The 24347-nt window shown below is 37.2% G+C and overlaps 1 protein-coding gene across 2 annotated transcripts in view; it reads right to left on the minus strand.

The window, feature by feature from the left end:
• Positions 1-24347, minus strand: part of COL4A5 (collagen type IV alpha 5 chain) — a 241377-nt gene that overhangs the window by 40264 nt on the left and 176766 nt on the right. For both annotated transcript variants that reach the window (XM_087859697.1, XM_087859696.1), the window contains exons 30-36: positions 23358-23471; positions 12128-12295; positions 10895-10984; positions 10172-10321; positions 8661-8759; positions 7212-7301; positions 6653-6792 (exon numbers count right to left, since the gene is read on the minus strand). In XM_087859697.1, coding sequence (XP_087715823.1) covers positions 6653-6792; positions 7212-7301; positions 8661-8759; positions 10172-10321; positions 10895-10984; positions 12128-12295; positions 23358-23471 — 851 coding nt within the window. The remainder of the gene's footprint in view (positions 1-6652; positions 6793-7211; positions 7302-8660; positions 8760-10171; positions 10322-10894; positions 10985-12127; positions 12296-23357; positions 23472-24347) is intronic.

Raw genomic sequence — 24347 nt, forward strand, 5'->3', positions numbered from 1 at the left:
CTCTCAAACATTTGTAATTGTCTAAGCAGCCTAATTTATTCTTGATATGTCCCAGTTGTTGAGGGTGTGCTAAGACCTGTCAGTATTCTAAAGGGAGGAATCTCAGTCAGCACCTAGTTTCAGGCTGATTAGAAGCCAGATCCTCAGGTAGCAGTTTGAAAGTATGCAAATATATATAGTCCTGTGGTGCCACAATAGTAAACCTTGCTGGCCTGCAGACTAGGTGGATCTGGAGGTGTTGAAAAAATCAGGGCTTCAGACAAATGTATCCTTTCTGGGAGGTACCAGCAAGCTATAGCAAGGCTGAGGAAGAATGAAAAATGGCATCCTCGAAAGCACCCTTGTTGCCTCTAGCTATATGCCAAACTTAAAGTCTGCCTCTCAGGCTAAAGCTCCAAGACAAGTAAATAGGCCTTTTTCACAGACAGACTGGGGTTGTTTCAGTACACTGTCTGTGTAGTGCTCTGGTGGGGGAGGGTAGCATGCCAAGAACTGTCTCTCTGATTGTTACAGTGTTGTGGGATTTAGGAATGCAAGCCCCTGGCCACCAGAGCCAGATGATTAAGTAGTGACTCCAGTATGGACTGCATGCACCTGTTGGCTTTTGTGGGGGCCACTGGAGAGCACAGAACTGGTATGTCCCTCTTTTGCAGGGCCACAGGAGAACCTAGGGCTGGTGCTTGCCTGCCATCTTTAGTGGGGCAATGGGAGAGTACAGGGCTGGTCACACTTGCCAGTACTATCAAGGTAGAGGGAGAGTACAAAAATAGTGCCTGCCAGCACTTCCAACCCCAAAGAGAGTTCCAACATACTCCTGCTCCTCTGGCAGATGCTTTAGTATTAGCAAATGAATCTCCTTCACATATAGTATAAGCACTTTTCAAACTGCTGCTTTTGTACTGGTTCCTGAGGTGGGTGAGTCTGCATGCAAGCCCTTTAAGAAATGCATCTCAGTTCCCCACAGCCCTTTGGATGTTAAGCCCCTTTGGTTTTCAAACCCAGATGTTTTGGAGGATTGTCTCTCTGTTACAGGTCTCAGGGGTTAGGGAGCTTGCTGTGAGGCATGAACCCCTAACTCCTCAGGGAAGAGGCCCAGATTTGTAAGATCCCGTCTGACTGTGGGTCACCTTAGCGGGGGTATGGTTTTGGATGAGACCATATCTCTGCCTCTGCTACCTGTTGATGTGGCCCTTTTATTATTTGATGTGAAGGAAGCTGTTCAGTTAGTTTTCAGGTCTTTTTCAGAGGGAATTAATTGTTCCCCATGTAGCTACAGATTTGCTGTGTCCACAGGAAGAGGTATGTTCAGTGCCTTCTTATGCCACCCTCTTGGACTGCCCCACCACTATCCTTGTTTTTAACAACTCACTAATTATACAATTTTTTCTTATGCTTGACATCCTCCAATCATACTATTATGTCTCCTGAAACTTCAATTCTACTCTCTTTATAATATAGGCAGTCTTACTTTGCACAATAGTATGGAACTCTAAAAATGAAGATGCATGCTAAAACCATGTAAAAGAGATCTTAATAATGAGAAAAATATGATTATTCCATGACCTTTAAAAGTTTTTCCCACAACTTTAAAATCTCTCTTCATGTAAGTTATGCATGCATAGAGAAAAGTCATATATTGCTAAGTTTGTTTTCACTAACTTCCTTGTCTGCACCTCTAAAGTCTCTCAATGGTAGCAGTGTCAACATTCCCATGGTTGGCTATTTTGTCTGTAACCCTATTTATATTAGCTTTAAATGTCACTTCCAGTGTTATCACTTCCTATTTTTGCTGCACTTTCATCTTTGTTGGTTTTCTCTTTTGACTATCCATATTTTTAAATTTTCAGATTGGTTTATCAATGAGAGACAAAGAAGCAACACAACTACATGCTTTGCTATTAGGGCATTAAGGGAATAACATTTTCAGTGACTAATCACTGACAGAATTTGAAAGAAGTGAAACAACTGTTCACTGATAATGATACACAAATTATGTATATAGTGATTTATGGATTGAAGAGCTAATATACCATGGTAACTTAAGTTTGAACTGTGTTGTTGTGGACTGATGTTATTTACCTAAATTGTGGTAACAAATTTGTGCATATCAGAACTGTGCAAAGTAAGGACTTAATTTTGTTCAGTGTGTCACCATTATATGATAAAACAATATCATCTGAAAGAAACAACAGACTACTTCAAATACATGATTTCTTTGTTTTCTCAACTGTGCAAGTATCTAAGTTTAGTGTGGAATTTGCTTACTGAAATAAACTTGAAGGCTGCATAGAGAGTGAAACTAAGTTAGCCTCTTGTTTGAAGAGTTGAATATACCGAGGATATTTTTCAATTGAAACATGTTTTTTCCTGCTGACATTCATTATAAATTCAGATACGAGTTATGGTAATCTAGTTCCATTATATAAATGTTAACATTTGCTCAGTCCAGAAAAAAATATATATGAAAAAATTTAGAAAAAAATTTTAAATGGAATTTCAAATCAATGAGTAAAGAGTAGAGTCTATAACAAATGGGGTTGGGTTATCTGGATATTTATTTTGAAAACATGAAGTTACTTCCTCACCTCACACAACATAGAGAAAAAAAGCCCATGGATTAAAGATGTAAATATAAAGAACAAAATCATGGAAGTACTGGAAGAAAAGACATAGGTCTATTTTTATAATATTAGGATATAGAAGTTTTTATATGAATCAGAAAATTATGTTTCTGACCTTTCCCACCAAATCTGCTTCCCCAAATCTCTCCTATCTCAGTATGTAGCAACTCCATTCTCCCACTTGCTCAGGATAAAAACTTTAGAATCATCCATGCTATATTTCCTCTCATAGTCCATGATATCTCTCTAATGTTCCATAAAGCAAATCTTTCTGGCTTGACCTGAAAAATATATTCAGATTCTGAATGTTTCTTATCACTTCCACTGCTACCACCCTGATCCAAGCCATCAAGATCTCTGGTCTGTATTATTTAAATAGTGTCATAAGTGGTCTCACTGTTTTCATCCTTATTCCTCTATGATCTAGATCCAAAATAGGAGCTATGATATATTTTTAAATATAAGTACAATCATGTTACTCCTTCCAGTCACCCCCGTTTCACTCAGGAGTAAAATCCCTTACTATAATCTACAAGGTTCTAGATAATCTATTTTCCATTACCAACCTGATCTCATCTCTCACTTAGTTTCACCTCACTCACTCTGCTTAATCCACACTAGCTACCTTTATGTTCTTCAGACATGTCAGGTGTGCTCCCACCTCAGGGTGCTTGAATGACTCCTTCCCTCACTGCATGTCACTAGAGCAACTGTATTCAGAGCAGCTTTCTCTCACTACTCTATTTCAAAATATAACAATTCTCAGCAATTCCTACCCCCAAGTCTCCCTTAACTTTTGCCATACCTTCTAACACACTATAAACATATTTATTTTATTGACTAGATGCAAGCTCTGCACAGGCAGTGAGTTTGTTTCATTCATTTTCTTTCTTTCTTTTTTTAATAATTTTTTTAAATTACATTATGTTAGTCACCATACAGTACATCTCTAGTTTTTGATGTAAAGTTCCATCATTCGTTTTCTATCTCCAGCACCTACAACAGTACCTGGCACCTTACACACTCATTAGGTATATTTTGAATGAATGAATAAATAACATTTGCCTATGTAAAAATTTTATACTCTACATGATACATGCACAGTAAACAGGGTTATAAGACAAACAAATGACTGGGAGAAAATATTTGCAACATATCTAATAGACAATGGATGCATGTTTATGAAGTACTTCCATTAATCAATAGGAAATACACAATCAAATCCCTTTCTAAAAATGAGGCAAGAGTATGAATACACAATTTGTAGAGGAGATATAAGCATTAGAAATCTTTTTCATAATTAGGAAAATTCAAATTTAAACAATGATACTCTACTTTTCACCCATTAGACTGACAAAATTAGAATGATTAATACCCAATATTTGTAAAATGAAAATAGAAAATTTCTTACACTGATCAAGACAGTATGAAGCAGCAGAGATATTTAAAGGAAAAATTAGTAATTATCAATATTAAAAAGGCATATATATGATGGGTTACAGCAACTCTACTCAGAATTTACTCTATGGCAATATTTACCAAATAATCTTAAGATACATATCTAAGATATGGGTAAGAATCTTCAGAGCAACATATGTTTGTAATCATGAAAATACAGAAAAAACTCAGTGTTCATAATAGATTAAACTATTTATATGGTTTACACACACACAAAATATTATATAATTATGAAAATGAATGAGGCATTTTTTATGGACTGATAAAGTTTGCTAAGATTTACTAAGGTATGATAGCTATGTCCAGACCAGATATATAGTATGATTTTATGTGTGTAAATAAAAATACAAGATACCTATATTTGGAAGATGCAGTATCATTTCATCAATTAGTAACTGAGGAAAAATGCTTCCAATTACAGTTGTAAGATGCTTTCCATTGTAAGATGCACCTCAATATCAGAGATTTTGAATGCAAAAAATTGAGTCTTAAAATTGATGAAATATCTATCATATATTCATGTTTATATACACATAAAATGTCTTTTGTGGACAACTACTAGAAGTGGTTACCTTGGGGAAGAACTATGAATTTAAGGTATGTAAATGTGTGGAAAGAAAACTTCTGGTTTTACACTGTTTCATACTCATTGATTTTTAAAATCAAGTTTATTGGTTACTATTAATATAAAAACTTTAAAAGACAAAAACCTAAATGTATTTATCTTTTGACTGGACATTTCACTTTTAGGAATCTATACAGCATAAATAATTATACATGTGTCCACAGATATGTCTAAGAATATATATTATGATATTATTTGCAAAAAAGAATATAATGCTACTATTAAAAATAATGTACAGTGTTGAGATGAGCACTGGGTGTAATACACAGCTAATGAATCATTTAGCACTACATCAAAAATGATGTACTTATTATATGTTGGCTAACTGAACATAATAAAAAATGCACAGTGACAAAGAAAATTATTTAAGATATAATAAAAAAGAAAGATTAAAAGAAGTGATAAAAAGATATGTGATAAAACAAATAAAGAATAGTGTGTATTCTATGACTCTGCACATATACATATACAATACACATAGAAAACCCTAAATTTTGTATATATACATAAAAATTTGTATGGCAAGGGATTCAAATTTATATGCTACTATTATCAGTGGATATCTATAGGGAAAGGAATGGAGTAAAGAAGATATGTTATGAAGGAGATTTTCACTTTTACCCTTGATATGTCTGTATTATCATTTTTTTAAATGTAGTCCTGTATTACTGGTAAAATTTAAATAGAACAGAAAATATTCAGCATCATTTCAATAGACTTTACACTGTTAATTTGCAGTTAATATGCAGAAATTTCTCTTGATTATCTCTTACAATAAGTTGACTGACTACGCAATCAAACTAAAATCTTTTTGTATACTATTAAAAAAGAAATTATCTTTAAAACATTATTCAAATTTCACAAGTTAAATCATTGAACAAAAAAAAAGAGACAAAGCAAGAAACAGACTCTTAACTACAGAGAACCACCTGATGGTTACCAGAGGGAAGGTGGGTGGAGGGATGGGTTAAATAGGTGATGGGGATCAAGGTATGCACTTGCTGTGATGAGCACCGGGTATTGTATGGAAGTGCTGAATCACTCTATTGTATACCTGAAACTAATATAACATTGTATGTTAATTAAACTGGAATTAACATTAAAATAAAACAAATCTTTAAAAAACAAAAAAAAATAAGGACAGCTCAAAAGGAAAAAAAACACATTATTCAGTACATTCTTATCTCAGTGGGAATTTTCATTAATTCCATGGAAGGTTAGTAACACCATTCTTTTCCTAATACTTTCTAGCTTTGTGGTCTGACTGAATGATTAAACAATATTATAAGATAAATGATTAACCAGGAGAAAATATTTGCAACATATATAATAGACAAAGGATGCATCTCTGCTAGTTAAAAAGTACTTCCACAAATCAGTAGGACTTAGTACCTTTTTACATGGAATTAAAGCAGCTATCAAATATGTGTTGAGTCTAATGATTCTAAGATATGTTCTAAATTTGATTGATTGAGAAACACTACCAAAGTTTTCACACTGACTAGGGGCATGGAGGGACATGTAAAACTGTTTTAAGAGAACTACCTCAGATACGCAGTTAGGAATACGACTGCTCCTTCATTAATTGCATAAGTTACTTTGTTTATAAGTCTCTTCATATTAGTTAATAACAATATTAGGATATAGATCAACATTCCACCACTAAGATGGGAAAAGAAAACCAAAGCCAGGCAGGAACACACCTTTGGTTTACTGAAATATACTCAGAGATTAAGATGGAGGGAAAACAAAGAAATCAGAATATTTCCCCCACACACACCTTTTTGGATTGGCTACAAACCCTAAAACATAAAAAGATGAAACAGGAGGAATGAATTTCCAGAATATATCATGTCACTGTATAGTTCATTTAATGAAGAATTAGGAATGAGTACAGTATCTTTAAAAAAATCACATCTGCTCAGGTATATGCCTAGCATAGAATTACCTTTGGGCCGGGAAGACCTGGGAGACCAATGCCTGAAACACCAGGATCACCTTTTTCTCCTTTCTGTCCAGGTAATCCTGGGGAGCCAGGCTGTCCAGGAACTCCAGGAGGTCCAGAAGACCCTTTCACACCCTGAGGTCCTGTTGAAAACATGTAACACGCATTTTTTTTTTTTACAAAATGTTCTTTATTCATGACATATCTATGATGCTTATGACTAAGGGAAAAGGTTTTAAAAAAAGAACTCTACAAATTCTGAATTACATAATAATCCTTTACAGCTAGGATTACTTAAAAGATCATTTTTAGAGGAAGTTTAAGTGAACGGGGTATAGCGAGAGAAAAGATACACGTTTGTGGATCCTTACTCTTAAGGTTTCTAAAACTCTGTCCCTTAATTCCTACTTCAAATATTTGTGTGATGAGAGAGCTCTAGCCACTGATTACCTTAGTTACTGTCAGTTTGATTCTATCAACACCAGTCTCTGTTTTGATAACAAAGAGAGTGAACCATCTGCCATTAATAGGATCAAATATGTGGAAGACTTTCATCACTCACCTGGAAAACCCATGTCTCCTATGCTTCCTTTAAGTCCAGGAGGTCCTGTAAGTCCTGGCTTCCCAGGGAGACCAGGGTTACCTTTGGGACCTAGAAAAGTTAAATTCGTTAAATTAAGACAAGTCAGCAATATTGAGGTTGCCTGATTTCTTGGAGTGGGTTATAATTACAATGTCAGCATGGGATTAGATGGATGAAATCTTAATATATGATTAAGTTCCACAGATCTAACTCAGCAAAAAACAGGCAAGAGGTACCTAAGAAATCTCCTTAGGGACATATTACAATACAAACATAGTAACAGAGGTCTCCTAATACAAATGAGTTTTTAAAATGCAAAAATTTTACCAGGACACCTTGTTTCTTGTCCTAAAACAATTCCAATCACCTGAAGGCCTATTCGCATTATGTGCATAACTATCCTTACTGTATTTATCACAGATAAATCCAATATAATGAGTCTGCTTTTAAAAGATTGAGAAGTGGCTTTCCCATGTAAGTCTGATTACGTGAAACCAGTAAATGGAAAGTGGTATCCTGTTATGATATACTCCCAGTACATTAGGCCAGGGATAGATAAGGGTTGAGGGAGAGGTATTATAATGTCACCCCCGACAGTCATGGCTGCTGTGTTTATACATTCTTCCTAGAGCTCAGGTGCATGAGCTGTGGTGTTACCTAGGGATTTTCTAAGGGCCACAATGTTGCCTTAAACATCTTTTCTTTACTTTTTTCTTTTACACTGACTTCCAACTTCGAGAAGAGAATGCAGAAAATGTGAAGGATAGAAAGGAACTATCTATCAAGGCAATGTAGTACAGAGTCTACAGCAGAATAACTGACCTGAAGGACTCCTATGAAGATGGAGACCAGCTGCTCTTTATTCCTTTGGGGCCTAACTAAAAAAAATGGCTTAAGAAGCAGCAAGAGTTTTATTAGAAATAAGAAAAAAATCCATGTTGACTCTAAGGGTGATTAATGCTGAAACAGACTACCAAGGTAGGTTGTGAAATTTTCATCTCTAAAAACTTTTAAAAATAGAATCAGCAGCCATCTTTACATGGTTTAATGATTGACTTGTCTGAAGGCAATTAACTAAAAAAAGGTAAATTTTTCAGCACCTATCAGATAACTGTATCATTAATACATGTCGCGGTGTATATAAACAAAACACACCACCTTATTTGGTTGTACTTCTCATTCTGTATACATCCTCACTGCCACAAAAAGAAGAAACTGAGCAAAGCAAAATAACCTACAAACCTTGTCAGTTGACACTTGGGCCAAATGGCAACATTTTTGCTAAAAAAGAGCTCCACATCTCAGTAGCTACCCAAGTATATTGTCATGATCAGATCCAAAACATTATCACACATGATATATACATAATTATTTTTCTAGGATTTAGGATGAGCCATTCAATTGCTACAGGTGGTCTATCATACTTACCTGATGGTCCTGGTAATCCAGGTTGTCCACTCAGTCCAGGTTGCCCTGGGTCTCCACGCAAACCCTGGTAACCTTTTGGCCCTGAAACTCCAGGAATACCTTCCAAGGATGAGTATGAGGAAGACAAGTCAGGTTGTTACCATTAAACCATTAAAAATAATTTGGGAAAGCAAGCAACCCAAATTCTGAACTATGAATGAAATACAGGAACCCATGATATTCTGATATAGTATGAACAAATAGCACTGGACACATATTAAATGCCTCCACTTTTTATTTAGCTACCATTAAGAAATTCAAAGCACTCAATAACTAAGTAATTTTCCTCTTTGGGCCTCACTTTTTTTACACTGCAAAATGAAGGAATTGGGTCAGATTATCTTTAGGCTATCTTTTAGATTCTACAACTATCTTTAATAATCCTATTATAATATAGATTACTGCCTCTATTTTACAGAAGGCATAATTGAAAGAGAAGACTTGTAAGGAGTAATTCAAGAAAGATATCTCATTTTAACAATAATAAAAAAGTAGGTGTCCCTACCTCTTTTGTGATGACATACAAAACTACAGTAATGTCTTAAACTCTTTTTTTGAGGAAAAATCTCACCAAGTCCTGCTCATAGGGAAACATAATATCTGTGTATGCACATACACCCATACACACTCACATGCATACATGGGCTGACAATATTAATGGTTACAAACACAAAAAGAGCCACAAACTTTACTATAAGCTGCAAATAAACATAGCTAGTTTTAAAGTTCCATTTTGTTTGAAAGGCTATTCTATATAGATTGGATTGTAAGCACTTTATTTATTAATTTGTGCTTACCTACATTTTTTGATGCCCTGTTATGTTATTTTTATAAAAAGAAAAAGGAATTTAAAAGTCAGTGTAATACTTTATATACTTTATATCTTATTTGTTTCTAATAAAATAACTATAGTAACACAGTTATTCCTTAAACCTACTTTCAGCAGCTTTCCCCAGGGCTGAACTCGCCCAGCTGTTCATAGTCCAATAATTGTTTATTCTGCCAAGGCAGAATAACAATGAACTGCATATTTAAAAGCCGAGTGTGATACATGTATCAAAACACTACAGGGCAACAATGTACTACTCATCCCCATCCGGTTTCAAGGGAAAAGAATTTAAGGGACCAGCAAATTTCCCAAATATTGAAATCTGTTTTCCAAGTGATTCTGGCTATATATCCATTTCTCTTAACCACATCCCTATATTGCTTTCTGGAAAGCCTGAAGGTGACTGCCTTAAGTCTATTTTAAGAGTTCATAGTTTGTGACAGATTAAAGTACAGAGAAAACGCTTAAATAAAAGTTGATTACTGAAACAATAAAAATCAGGTGAAAGTTTTCATTACCAAAAATCTGATACATCTAAGTGCCCTTTGTTGGTGACTCTTACACTACAAGTCACTTTTCATGCTTTTTAAAAATGAAATGAGATATACCAGTAAATACATTCACAAATAAATGCATTACTCACCTGGTAAGCCAGGGTCCCCTTTCTCTCCTTTTGAGCCCAGCAGATCTGGATCCACTGGTCCAGGTGGGCCTGGAAGGCCAGGCTCTCCTTTACCACCTTTTTCTCCTGCAGGGCCAGGAGGTCCTGGGTGACCCTGCAAACCATCATCACCTAAAACCAACATGTGTGGGGAGGACACAACAGATCAGATTCGTCCTTCCAGGATTAATGCATATAAAGATTATTCATATGTTCCATAATTTTGTAGGCCACTGACCATCCAAAACACTTAAGCACTATGATTATTGTCTATGAGTAACTTGAACTCACATACATTTTTACACTCAAATAATACTCCCTCTATTTTCTGGGGTTCTTTGGCAATTATAGAAACTGTAAAAAAAATCAAATTTTAATCCCTATATTTTGTCATTTTGAGCTTAGCGTTTACCACATTTCACGGTATCTAAACTATGCATGCCACCAAACCAAAAATAGAACATACTTAAATGCCATGTCCATAAGTGATGAATCACTGAATTCTACTCCTGAAACCAGTATTATACAATATGTTAACTAACTAGAATTTAAATAAAAACTTTAAAAAATGCCATGGCACATAGAAACAAAATATAAGTAAGCATTGCTCATTTTAAAGCACTCAAATAAAAATATTCTGTATTGACATAAAACAATGTTCATTTTCTCTCTTACATGTATCTGCCAGCCAACTCTGATTTTTACCTTTGAGACCAGGAACACCACTCCTACCAGGAATTCCCAAAGGTCCTGGTGGGCCTGGAGGTCCCATGATACCCATTTCACCTTTGGCACCTTTGAAAAATATCAATAATTAACTTATACACTTTTCCTTGACCTTGGAAAGATAAAAGATAACTTTTAAGATGTCAGTTGGAAGACTACTGAGTGTTGGAAGGAAGGCACTAAGTTTTACCCCTTTTCAACTGTTGTAACCTTAGTGACCACTACTGCTGATACGTATGAATAAAAAAGACTTGGGCGCCTGAGTGGCTCAGTCAGTTAAGTGTCTGACTCTTGATTTCGGCTCAGGTCATAATCTCAGGGTCATGGGATTGAGCCCTGCAATGGGCTCTGTGCCGGGAGTGGAGCCTACTTAAGATTCTCTCTCTCCCCCTCCCCTTCTGCCCCTCCCCACCCCTGGGCTCACACTCAATCTCCCTCTCTCTCTCTCTGTCTCTCAAAAAATGAAAATAAAAAAGACTCACTGTGCTTTTGGATTCAGGAAATTGGCTTCACAATGCACCACACTTCCCAGTATGGCTTCACAATGCACCACACTTCCCAGTATACACACCCTTGTGTAGCCTTTTCTTCTTGAATTTGGGCTGACTCTGTGCCTTGGCCTTGACTAAGTGACACTGTATGACTCCCAAGGCTAGATCATAAGAAGTCTTGCAGCTTTCACCCAGGGCTCCTAGAATACTCGCTTATGGTTTTGGGGATTCTCTCTTTTGGAAACCAGCTGCCTTTAGAAGGAGAGCAACTACCCTGACTTTACCATAATTTAAGGATCCCAAGCCATGTGAAGAGGCATTATGGATAATGAGAGACCATGTGAAGAGGCCAAGGAACACTCAGGTGTCAGAGAAGTGCCATCCTGGAAGTAGATCCTTCATCCCAACCACTCCAGTTGGTGCCATGTGGGTCAGAGATAAATGACCTCATCAAATCATGCCTTAATTCCTGACCCACAAAATCTCGAACAAAATAAAAAGGTTGAGTTAAACCATTAAATTGTGGGATCATTTTTTATACAGCAACATGTGACCAGAAATCTCAGAGAAAAAGTGTAATGAAAATAGCAAACTCAATTTCCTGCAAAGACATTTAACACTTTTCCTTAAGGGACAGTGTCAATCCAGAGAAGAATATACCAGAATCATATTAGGTTTAATTTCCTGAATTCAAAACCAGAGGAAACTTTAAATGAATTACCTGGAAATCCAGAGGCACCTGCTTTTCCTGGAAGCCCTGGTGTTCCTGGGGGTCCCATAGGACCAGGTGCTCCAGGAATCCCTGGACTGCCTCTCTCTCCAGGGGGTCCTGGAACATCAAACCCAGGAGGCCCTGGATCTCCCTTCTCTCCTGGTATTCCATGCAGGCCTAGTTAATACAACACCAATATTAACAAGCTTTGAAGTAGTTTTAAGAGATGTATCTGATTATTTTTCTAGCAAACAAGTGATAGACTCCTAGTTATAACAAACCTAACAGTGAGTCAGAGATACTTTTGGTATCATGCATATAAAAAACAATCAAACTTTAGGATTTTCAAGCATATTTCTCTATGAAGGTGCTTCTCAAATTATTTCTGGTGAAAGACCAATATTTTTTTAGTTCCTGGTCCACAATGGACTAATATTTTCATAAAATACAATAAAAATTACTAAAAAAAAACTAAAATAAAAAGCCAAAGACATACATGAGTACCTTTTGGTTATTATGTTCAACAAATACAATTCCACTGTCAAATTACCACATAAGTTTCTAAATGCTTACTCTCAATTTCTTCTAATTCCAATGCAGACTGGTAACAAGCAGTTTGTGATCTGACATTGGTCTGTTGACTGCATTTGGATTTGCACTGCTCTAAGGTACTATGGATTATCGGTATATATTTCTATAATCCATAAAATGATTAATTACTGAATAAGCCCATTATGGGACCTTTTTGACTTTATCTCTTGACTTTAATAATACATTACACCATCAGTTTTTTTGTTGTTAAATTTTGTTTCTCAGTATTCCAACCAGGATTTTACAGAAAAAATGTGATACTGCAAGAATATTTAACCTTAGTAAGTTTTATAAGATAACTACTCCGAGAGACAAGATGGTTTAAAAAGAATATATTGAGGGAAAAGAATTATTCTACAAACATAAGACAAGTCCCCACTCCAATTCCTATCAGGTATGTGACTTAGTGAGTCACTTAATATTGTTGATCTACATCTACTAAATGGGGATACAACTGACTGGAAGCTGGAGGCTGAGCCAGGTGACCATTCCAAAGTGTCCCTTCAAACAATAAGACCTAATTTTATTGTTGAAGATTCACAGGCAATTATTTTTATAATAGAGCAAGATGCTGGGATTTTAAGATCTGTTTGATGTCATATACCAGCATGTCCTTAAACTGATAAAATTAGCTTTGAAGATTAGAGAATTCCATTTAGTTAGCACAGTGGTAATGGTTCCAATGCTGTCATTTCATTGAAAATACTATAGAAAGGGGGGAGATATTTTGTATTCTTATATTTGTGACATATGATGAGATACCTAATAATGAGCACTATTACAGCTCTATCTGGATCACTGCCTACTGTTGTAGCCCAACTAGTTTTTGATAGTTGAGTTTTCAAAATAACTAATTTGTCCTTTGAAATATGCTCTACAAAATAATGGGGAAAAAACCCAAAGATTTAAACCTGTACAAATCTCGGTTGTTTTTCATGTTTAAAGCTTTACTTTAAGATCCAGCTTTTGAGAAAGAACTACAGTACCTGGTAGACCTGAAGTTCAAGAGGCAGGAGTTACAGTTCAGCAGCAAGATGAACCACCCAAGCAAAAGCAAGTTGCAAAAAGATTGATTAGGTTAGGAAACAAAACTAAGCATGTAAAGATGAGAACAAAAAAGTCTACAAATAGAAGTTATTAGATACTGACTCACAACTATCACATATTAGTAATAATGAGTAAAGGACTTATTTTAGGCATTCATTCAGATGTTCATATAGCAATAGTCTATAAATGAAATGTATTTGCCAAAAGAGACACAATAAAATATTTACATTCACAAAAAGTAATGCTTTTCGATGAAGACCAGCTTTACACTCTTGTCTCTGATCCTTATATTGCTTTGAATAATCCTTTTGGAACTTAAGCTCCTAAAGATAAGTTAGCATTTAAAACTAAATTTGATTTTATACTATAACAGCTTAGGTACAGAGAACTCAATAATTATTAGCAGATGAGTATGATTAAACAACCTGCATATACTAGCAAAGATTTTTTCATTGTTATTCGTAGTAATAACAGATAATATGTTGTACTTTTCACAGCATAGATCTTTTCCATGAATACTGTCAGAAATAGGCATCCTAGTAAGATCAAGAATGAAGGCAGTCAGCATAAATTCAAAAGCTCTGCTGAATCTCCTTAAATAATAAGAGGAATTATATGGCTATATCTATAGAGGGTAAGTACATTAAGGGTGTATAGATGCTCTATATTTATTGGCAGCCAAATGGGATCAGTTAGTGAAGAAAGGGGAAAATTCCAAAAACACATATTATCTGTGAGAACTTTACACACCCCCCTCCAAGGGTTTGATAGCTGAAAAAAGCTAGAAAACTTCATAGATGAAAATGGGTTAGGAAACTTCATCTATGAAATGACATGAGTAATTCCTTGTTTCTTTGTTTCACATTTCTGGGGATGACGTTGAACTGATTGCACTTTTTCTTTAGACTGGGCAAGCATTACAATACATTTGGCTCATGTTAGGGTATGATCTATGGACATGGAATTGAGTATATTTAACTGACCTCTTAAAGATTCACTAAAGCAGCAATCTTCTAGCTAATAGCCAGATCAAATAGCAAGAATCAACAATTTCCATTTCTGCCTGGATTAGTAGGGCATGGAATGAAAAGCATTTTGCTTCTTATCCTTTGGCATTTTTTTCTTTTATTTCCCTGCTGTCAAATGAGGACTTGATATTCAACAGTTCCTTAATTTATAAACATGCATTAAACTGTGCATCCTGCCTTGGAAAAGAGAATGACAAATAGTAAAGCTTAATTAAATTACAGCAGAAAATTGGAGTCAAAAAAGCTTGAAAAGTATAATGCAAACATTTTATACTGGAGAGATGACAATATAGAATACTTTGCGTTTTCTATTGCAAAATGAAACACAAGTATATTAAATAAGCTTATTAAAAAAAACATTGGTAGTTAGAATTTCAGCCATGCAGTGCAAGTCAGGTGTATCAAGGTATTAGTAACAGTCTTGTTGATCACCCTTTCATTGAGATGTATGAATGGAAATGACAATGTTTTTTGAAATGGGCTAAAATAATATTCTGCTTTGGTGATATAAATAAATTTATATAAAAAGTGAGTATATGTGGCTAGTATTAAATATAAAATGTGATATATCCTATAGTAAGAAAAATGTGATTTGATAACATATCTATATTAATAAGCATGCATTTAATACATTTTCACGCCAATTGCTGTTAACTTCATTTATTGAACCATATTAGTTAAGATCTTGAATTTTATGGCAAAGTATATATTTACAGAAGAAAGAAATGAGATTAAATTCAACACCATTACTTTTCCCCTGTCTATCCTATCTAGGCTTTATAAATTAAAATACCTATATATCCATCAGTTAAAAAGACAGGGAACTTTAGATGAATGCAACATTTAGAGTATTAGCTAAATTTGAAAAAGCATAAAGTACAAATAAATATATCCTTATTTTGTTCAGATTGGTATTAACAGTAGTTTCATTCTTGCTTAGCTGTGATTTAAAAATTCAAAATGCTTCCAAAACCTCATGCAATTTTGGGAAATAAATGACAAAACATAACAGGAACGATAAATTCATTTTAGCCATCTTTGAGGAACAGCAGGCCAAGACTATAATGACCAAACCTAAAAATTGTTTTTCTCAAGATCCCTTTGCTATGCTAGTTGAACAGAATGGTTTTGTCATTGGTGTTGATGCAGCTACTTTTCAACAACCTGGTTCAGAGCAACACTGTAAATTTTCCCATTTATAAATCAGTAGTGACATGTTAGAGGCCATTAAAAAAAAAAAGTACAATGGGCCATAACACAAAATTTTTAAAGAACGTAAGCAAAAATAACCTTTACTTTCCAGGCTTTTTATATTGTTAGCTGGTGTTTCCAGATTTTTAACATAATAACTAACAAAATATTTACTGCTATTTAAAGTCAAAAATATATTTCTACTGTTTCAAAATCAATGTATGTACATATGAACTGTGTGTTTAAGTCATCTGACATATTCATGTAAATTAAGGAATGATTAAGTTTTCCATATTTGTTTTAACTTTATGAATTATTACATTGCTTTGCAATAACATACTGGCCCAAGAGTGGCCCTTAGTGAGCCTCACCAGATGGGTCAGAATCCACAAAACTCAAGTAAGTTCGCAGACAAACACAGAAGAACCATATGATTTTCTATTGGTTTACAAGCAGACAAAACTTGCTTTGCATATTTGTATAAAAAAGTTTAGAATTGCAAAGTGCTTTTTTAAGGGTGAAAGAGGAGAAGTACTGGGGAAGATGGCAGAGGAGTAGGGGACCCCTTTTTCAGCCGGTCCCCTGAGTCAAGTTGGATAGGTACCAGACCAGCCTGAACATCCACGGAATCAGCCTGAGATGCAGGAAGATACATCTGGATCTCCACAAATGAACATCTCCAGCGCTGAGTATTGAGGTACGAAGAGGGGAGCCGTGAAACCGCGCACAGACATCGGAAGATAAACGGAAGGAGGAGGGAGCCGCCACGTTCTGGCACTGGGAAGCGGTAGCCGTTCTGGCACGGGGGAGCGGGCGGACTCGTGGACCGGCACCCATGAAAGAGCAGACCGGGACCGTGAGTGGGGAGCGCGCGCCACCTGACTTTTCATGGAGCGCCGGTGTGCTCACGGGAACCAGACTGAGACCGGGAGCTCTGGGAGCTCACGGGAGACAGCTGGTGGCTAGCAGCTGGCGGTGTTAGAAACACAAAGGACAGAGAAGCGCCGGCCCTGGAAGTGAGGGCTGGGATGCTGGGTGTGGGGCGCACATCCTGGGACGCTGCAGGGTTGAGCAGCACCAACAGAAACAGAGTTAAAGTGGCCAGAACATCAGTGGAGAACGGTCCATGATCCCTCTGTTCTGAGACAGAGGCTGAGATTTGGCCACTGCTGCTCTGACTCTCAGAAGAGGCACAGCAAGCCGCAAGGGAAAGCCGCCAGAGAACAAAAGCCTGGAAATACCGGCTCACAGTGTGCCCATCCCCATCCCCCCTCGCAGGGGACACGGAGACGTGACGCAAACAGGGTTGCCTGAGTATCGGCATGGCAGGCCCCTCCCCCAAAAGGCAGGCTGAAAAATCAAGAAGCCCACATCCCTAAGATCCCTATAAAACAAGGACGCACGGCCTGGGTCCCGGTCAATAATTTGGGCTCTGGACAACCCCGCAAACTCTCTTCATCAGAATGATGAGAAGGAGAAGCCCCCCCCCCCCCCAGCAAAGAAAAGACAGTGAGTCTGTGGCCTCTGCCACAGAACTAATGGATATGGATATAACCAAATTATCAGAAATAGAATTCAGAGTAACAATGGTCAAGATGATATGTCGACTTGAAAAAAGTATTAATGAAAATGTTAATGAGAATATAGAATCTCTAAGGGCGGAAATGAGAGCGAATCTGGCAGAAATTAAAAATCCTATGAGCCAAATGCAGGCAAAACTAGAGGCTCTGATGGCCAGGGTGAATGAGGCAGAAGAACGTATTAGCGAATTGGAGGATGGGTTAGTAGAAGAGAAAACTAAAATAGAATCTGGACTTAAAAAAATCCACGCTCATGAATGTAGGTTACAGGAGATTACTGACTCAATGAAACGTTCCAATGTCAGAATCATTGGCATCCCCGAGGGGGTGGAGAAAAACAGAGGTCTAGAAGAGATATTTGAACAAATTGTAGCTGAAAACTTCCCTAATCTAGCGAGGGAAACAAACATTCGTGTCCAAGAGGCAGAGAGGACCCCTCCCAAGCTCAACCATGACAAACCTACGCCACGTCACGTCATAGTGCAAATCGCAAATATTAGATCCAAGGATACAGTATTGAAAGCGGCCAGGGCAAAGAAATCTCTCATGTACGAAGGCAAAGGTATCAGAATTACGTCAGACCTGTCTACACAGACCTGGAATGAGAGAACGGGTTGGGGGGGCATTTTTAAAGGTCTTTCAGAGGAAAACATGCAGCCAAGGATCCTTTATCCAGCAAGGCTGTCATTCAGAATTGATGGAGAAATAAAGACCTTCCAGAATCGTCAGTCATGGACCAATTTCGTAACCACGAAACCAGCCCTACAGGAGATATTAAGGGGGGGTTCTATAAAAGTAAAAAGGCCCCAAGATTGATACAGAACAGAAAATCACAATCTATAGAAACAAAGACTTTACTGGCAACATGGCATCATTAAAATCATATCTCTCAATACTCAGTCTCAACGTAAATGACCTGAATGCTCCCATAAAAAGCCAAAGGGTTGCAGATTGGATAAAAAGACATGACACATCCATTTCCTGTCTACAAGAGACTCATTTTGAACCCAAAGATACATTCAGACTGAAAGTAAAGGGATGGAATACCATCTTTCACGCAAATGGACCTCAAAAGAAAGCTGGGGTAGCAATTCTCATATCAGATAAATTGGATTTCAAACTAAAGACTATAGTTAGAAACACAGAAGGGCACTATATTATTCTTAAAGGATGTATCCAACAAGTGGAGATGACAATTATAAATATATATGCCCCCAACAGGGGAGCAGCAAGATACACAAGCCAACTCTTAACCAGAATAAAGAGACATATAAATAAAAATACATTAATAGTAGGGGACCTCAACACTCCACTATCAGAAATAGATAGAACACCCTGGCAAAAACTCAGTAAAGGAACAAAGGCTTTGAATGCCATACTCGACGAGTTGGACCTCTTAGATATATATAGAACACTACACCCCAGAACCAAAGAATACTCATTCTATTCTAATGCCCATGGAATATTCTCAAGAATAGACCATGTTCTATGGACACAAAACAGGTCTCAACCGATACCAAAAGACTGAAATTATCCCCTGCATATTCTCAGACCACAACGCTCTGAAATTGGAACTCAACCACAAGGAAAAATTTGAAAGAAACTCAAACACTTGGAGACTAAGAACCATCCTGCTCAGGAATGACTCGATAAACCAGGAAATCAAAAATCAATTTAAACAATTTATGGAGACCAACGAGAATGAAAACACAATGGTCCAAAACCTTTGGGATACTGCAAAGGCAGTCCTAAGGGGGAAATACATAGCCATCCAAGCCTCACTCAAAAGAATAGAAAAATCTAAAATGCAGTTTTTATATTCTCACCTCAAGAGCTGGAACAGCAACAGAGGGACAGACCTAACCCACGCACGAGGATGCAGTTGACCAAGATTAGAGCAGAAATCAAGAATTAGAAACCAGGAATACAGTAGAGCAGATCAACAGAACTAGAAGCTGGTTCTTTGAGAGAATTAATAAAATTGACAGACCTCTGGCAAGACATAACCAAAAGAATAGAGAAAGGACCCATATTAATAAAATTATGAATGAAAACGGAGAGGTCACAATGGACACCAATGAAATTGGAAGGATTATTAGAAACTTTTATCAACAGCTTTATGCCAATAAATTAAGCAATCTGGAAGAGATGGAGGCCTTCCTGGAAACCTCTAAACTACGAAGACTGAAACAGGAAGAAATTGATTTTTTAAACAGGCTAATTAATTATGAAGAGATTGAGTCAGTGATAAACAATCTTCCAAAAAATAAAACTCCAGGCCCGGATGGTTTTCCTGGGGAATTCTACCAAACATTCAAAGAAGAAATAATACCTATTCTCCTAAAGCTATTTCAAAAAATAGAAACAGGGGGGCGCCTGGGTGGCACAGCGGTTAAAGCGTCTGCCTTCGGCTCAGGGCGTGATCCCGCCGTTATGGGATTGAGCCCCACACCAGGCTCCTCTGCTATGAGCCTGCTTCTTCCTCTCCCACTTCCCCTGCTTGTGTTCCCTCTCTCGCTGGCTGTCTCTATCTCTGTCAAATAAATAAATAAAATCTTTGAAAAAAAAAAGAAACAGAAGGAAAGCTACCAAACTCATTCTGTGAGGCCAATATTACCTTGATCCCTAAACCAACAAAAAGGAGAATTATAGACTGATTTCCCTAATGAATATGGATGCCAAAATCCTCAACAAGATCCTGGCTAATAGAATCCAACTGTACATTAAAAGGATTATCCATCATGACCAAGTGGGATTCATCCCTGGGATGCAGGGGTGGTACAACATTTGCAAATCTATCAGTGTCTTAGATTTTATCCAGAAAGAAAAATTCAAAAATCATATGATTCTCTCAATAGATGCAGAAAAAGCATTTGACAAAATACAGCATCCTTTCCTGATTAAGAGTGTAGAATAGATGGTACATTTCTCAAGATCATAAAAGCCATCTATGAAAAACCTACAGCAAATATTATTCTCAATGGGGAAAAGCTGGAAGCCTTTCCCTAAAGATCAGGAACACGACAAGGATGCCCACTCTTGCCACTATTATTCAACATAGTACTAGAAGTCCTTGCAACAGCAATCAGGCAACAAAAAGGTATAGAAGGTATCCAAATCGGCAAAGAAGAAGTCAAAATGTCTCTCTTCGCAGATGACATGATAGTCTATATGGAAAACCCAAAAGAATCCACTCCCAAACTATTAGAAGTTATAGAGCAATTCAGTACTGTGGCAGGATACAAAATCAATGATCAGAAATCAGTTGCATTTCTATACATGAATTACGAGACTGAAGAAAGAGAAATTAGGGAATCCATCCCATTTACGATAGCACCAAAAACCATACATTACCTTGGAATTCACTTAACCAGAGACGTAAAGGACCTATCTTCTAGAAACTATAAATCACTCTTGAAAGACATTGAGGAAGTCAGAAAAAGATGGAAAAATATTCCATGCTCATGGATCGGAAGAATTAACATAGTTAAAATGTCCATGCTACCCAGAGCAATCTACACTTTCAATGCTATCCCGATCAAAATACCGAAGACATTTTTCAAAGAACTGGAACAAATAGTCCTTAAATTTGTATGGAAACAGAAAAGGCCCCGAATCGCCAAGGGACTGTTGAAAAGGAAAAACAAAGCTGGGGTCATCACAATGCCGGATTTGAAGCTGTACTACAAAGCTATGATCACAAAGACAGCATGGTACTGGCACAAAAACAGACACATAGACCAATGGAACAGAATAGAGAGCCCAGAAATGGACCCTTGGCTCTTTGGGCAACTAATCTTTGATAAAGCAGGAAAAAACATCCAGTGGAAAAACGACAGTCTCTTCAATAAATGGTGCTGGGAAAATTGGACAGCTACATGCAAAAGAATGAAACTTGACCACTCTCTCACACCATACACAAAGATAAACTCCAAATGGATGAAAGACCTCGATGTGAGACAGGAATCCATCAAAATCCTAGAGGAGAACATAGGCAACAACCTCTACGACATCGGCCAAAGCAACCTTTTTCATGACACATCCCCAAAGGCAAGAGAAAAGATAAAATGAACATGTGGGACTACATCAAGATAAAAAGCTTCTGCATAGCCAAGGATACAATCAAAAAAACTAAGAGGCAGCCCACGGAATGGGAGAAGATATTTGCAAATGATGCTACAGATAAAAGACTGGTATCCAAGATCTACCAAGAACTTCTCAAACTCAATACTCGAGAAACAAATAAATCATAAAATGGGCAGAAGATATGAACAGACACTTTTCCAATGATGACATACAAATGGCTAACAGACACATGAAAAAATGTTCAACATCATTAGCCATCAGGGAAATTCAAATCAAAACCACACTGAGATACCACCTTACTCCAGTTAGAATGGCAAAAATTAACAAGGCAAGAAACAGCAATTGCTGGAGAGGATGTGGAGAAAGGGGATCCCTCCTACATTGTTGGTGGGAATGCAGGTTGGTGCAGCCACTCTAGAAAACAGTGTGGAGGTCCCTTAAAAAGTTAAAAATTGAGCTACCCTATGATCCAGCCATTGCACTACTGGGTGTTTACCCCAAAGATACAGACGTAGTGAAGAGAAGGGCCATATGCACCCCAATGTTCATAGCAGCAATGTCCACAATAGCTAAATCGTGGAAGGAACCGAGATGCCCTTCAACAGATGACTGGATTAAGAAGCTGTGGTCCATATATACAATGGAATATTACTCAGCTATCAGAAAGAACGAGTTCTCAACATTTGCTGCAACATGGACGGCACTGGAGGAGATAATGCTAAGTGAAATAAGTCAAGCAGAGAAAGACAATTATCATATGATTTCTCTCATCTATGGAACATAAGAACTAGGAAGATCGGTAGGGGAATAAAGGGATAAAGAAAGGGGGGGTAATCAGAAGGGGGAATGAAGCATGAGAGACCATGGAAACAAAGTGAGGGCTTCAGAGGGGAGGGGAGGTGGGGGAATGGGAATGATTGGTGATGGGTAGTAAGGAGGGCACGTAGTAAGGAGGGCACGTATTGCATGGTGCACTGGGTGTTATACGCAACTAATGAATCATCGAACTTTGCATCAGAAACCAGGGATGTACTGTATGGTGACTAACATAATATAATAAAAAAACATTAAAAAAAAGAAATCTGATATATTGCACAGAGATATGAAGCTTCAACCTCATAACATTACAATGTACTTGCTAACATTTATTACACTGGCATTTTATTTATGATCAAATATGAAAAAGGGCTTTGAATAAAATTATTAATAATGTTTAAAAAAGGGTGAAAGAGGAGAAAATTCAACTCACTTATTTTAGTAAAAAAAAAGAAATGAGAATGCCTAAAACATACTTTTGACATAATGTTTTTAAGTCGAGCTCTCGTGTGCTAAGAAATGTTAAGAGGTTTCAAAAAGGTCTGTTAATTCTGTACTCGGGTCTGAAATAATCAGCACAGGAAGTTGTTAGCTCTGTGATTCCAAGACTGTGACTACCTCAATGATTGTATGCTGATGCAACAAACTGCATTTGCGAAATTGCATTGTTTGTTCATAGATCAATTTTAAATGAACAGGGAGGGAAAGCAGCCCGGGTTAAAGTAGCTCTTATGCTGTGATCTGTAGTTTTTCAATTTTACAAAATTATACAATGAGACATGTTACTTCTCAAATCTGTTTTCTGGAAAACTGTTACATAGGTTGTAGTTTATTGATGAACTAGCCAACCGCTCTATAATGAATGCTACAAAAACGCATATTTATTTACTCCAACCTTACCAGGTTGTCCTACTGGTCCAGGAATCCCCGGTGGCCCTGGTGGTCCCTGAACACCTACTCCTGGAAGCCCAGGAGGTCCCATTGGCCCAGGTTGTCCATTTGGCCCAACATCACCTTTAAGAAATAAATATAGTTTAGATATTAAAAACAACAACAATAGCTGAGTCACTAGTCATTAGGAACCACAATACCTATGTGAAAAGGCACATAAAATTAAGCAGGGATCTTGAAAAGCTATCCAATCACTGAGAGAGACGTATGCGCCAAGTACCCAGAGCCGATCCAGGAAATGCATTAAAAGTTACAGACATATAACTTATGCTGAGCACTCAACTTCAGTACTTAAATCAGTCTCACAAAATGGTACATAAGATTACAAACCACACATTTCCTTTACTTGCAAATCACCTTGGGCAAGTATCTCTAAGTTTAAAATATATTTTCAAAAACACAATAAAGGTAGATAACCTTTAACGTCTTCCTATTTACTAACTTGGGTCCATGTCCTATAAACATACTAAAGCCTCTTAACCATCTGTAAAATGCCTTTTTGATCGTAGAAACTTCACTGTCCCTCTATCTTCTGTCTCTTATTTTAAAAAATTTTACATATACTAAAATTCTTTTTCTAATGTACTTTGTTGAGTTTTGACAAATGTATACAGTCATATAATCACCACCAAAATCAAGATATGTAAGATACGGAGTTAAGATGGCGGAGGAGTAGGAGACACCTTTTTCAGCCGGTCCCCCGAGTCAAGCTGGATAGGTACCAGACCAGCCTAAACAACCACGGAACCAGCCTGAGACGCAGGAAGATGCATCTGGATCTCTACAAATGAACATCTCCAGCGCTGAGTATTGAGGTATGAAGCGGGGAGCCATGAAACCGTGCACAGATATCGGAAGATAAACGGAAGGGGGAGGGAGCTGCCGCATTCGGGTGCTGGGAAGCGGTAGCCACTTGCACGGGAGAGTGGGCGGGGCTCA

This window comes from Ursus americanus, chromosome X (assembly GCF_024610735.1).
Source record: "Ursus americanus isolate L20-20 chromosome X, mUrsAme1.1.p, whole genome shotgun sequence".
In the NCBI taxonomy this organism is placed as follows: Eukaryota; Metazoa; Chordata; class Mammalia; order Carnivora; family Ursidae; genus Ursus; species Ursus americanus.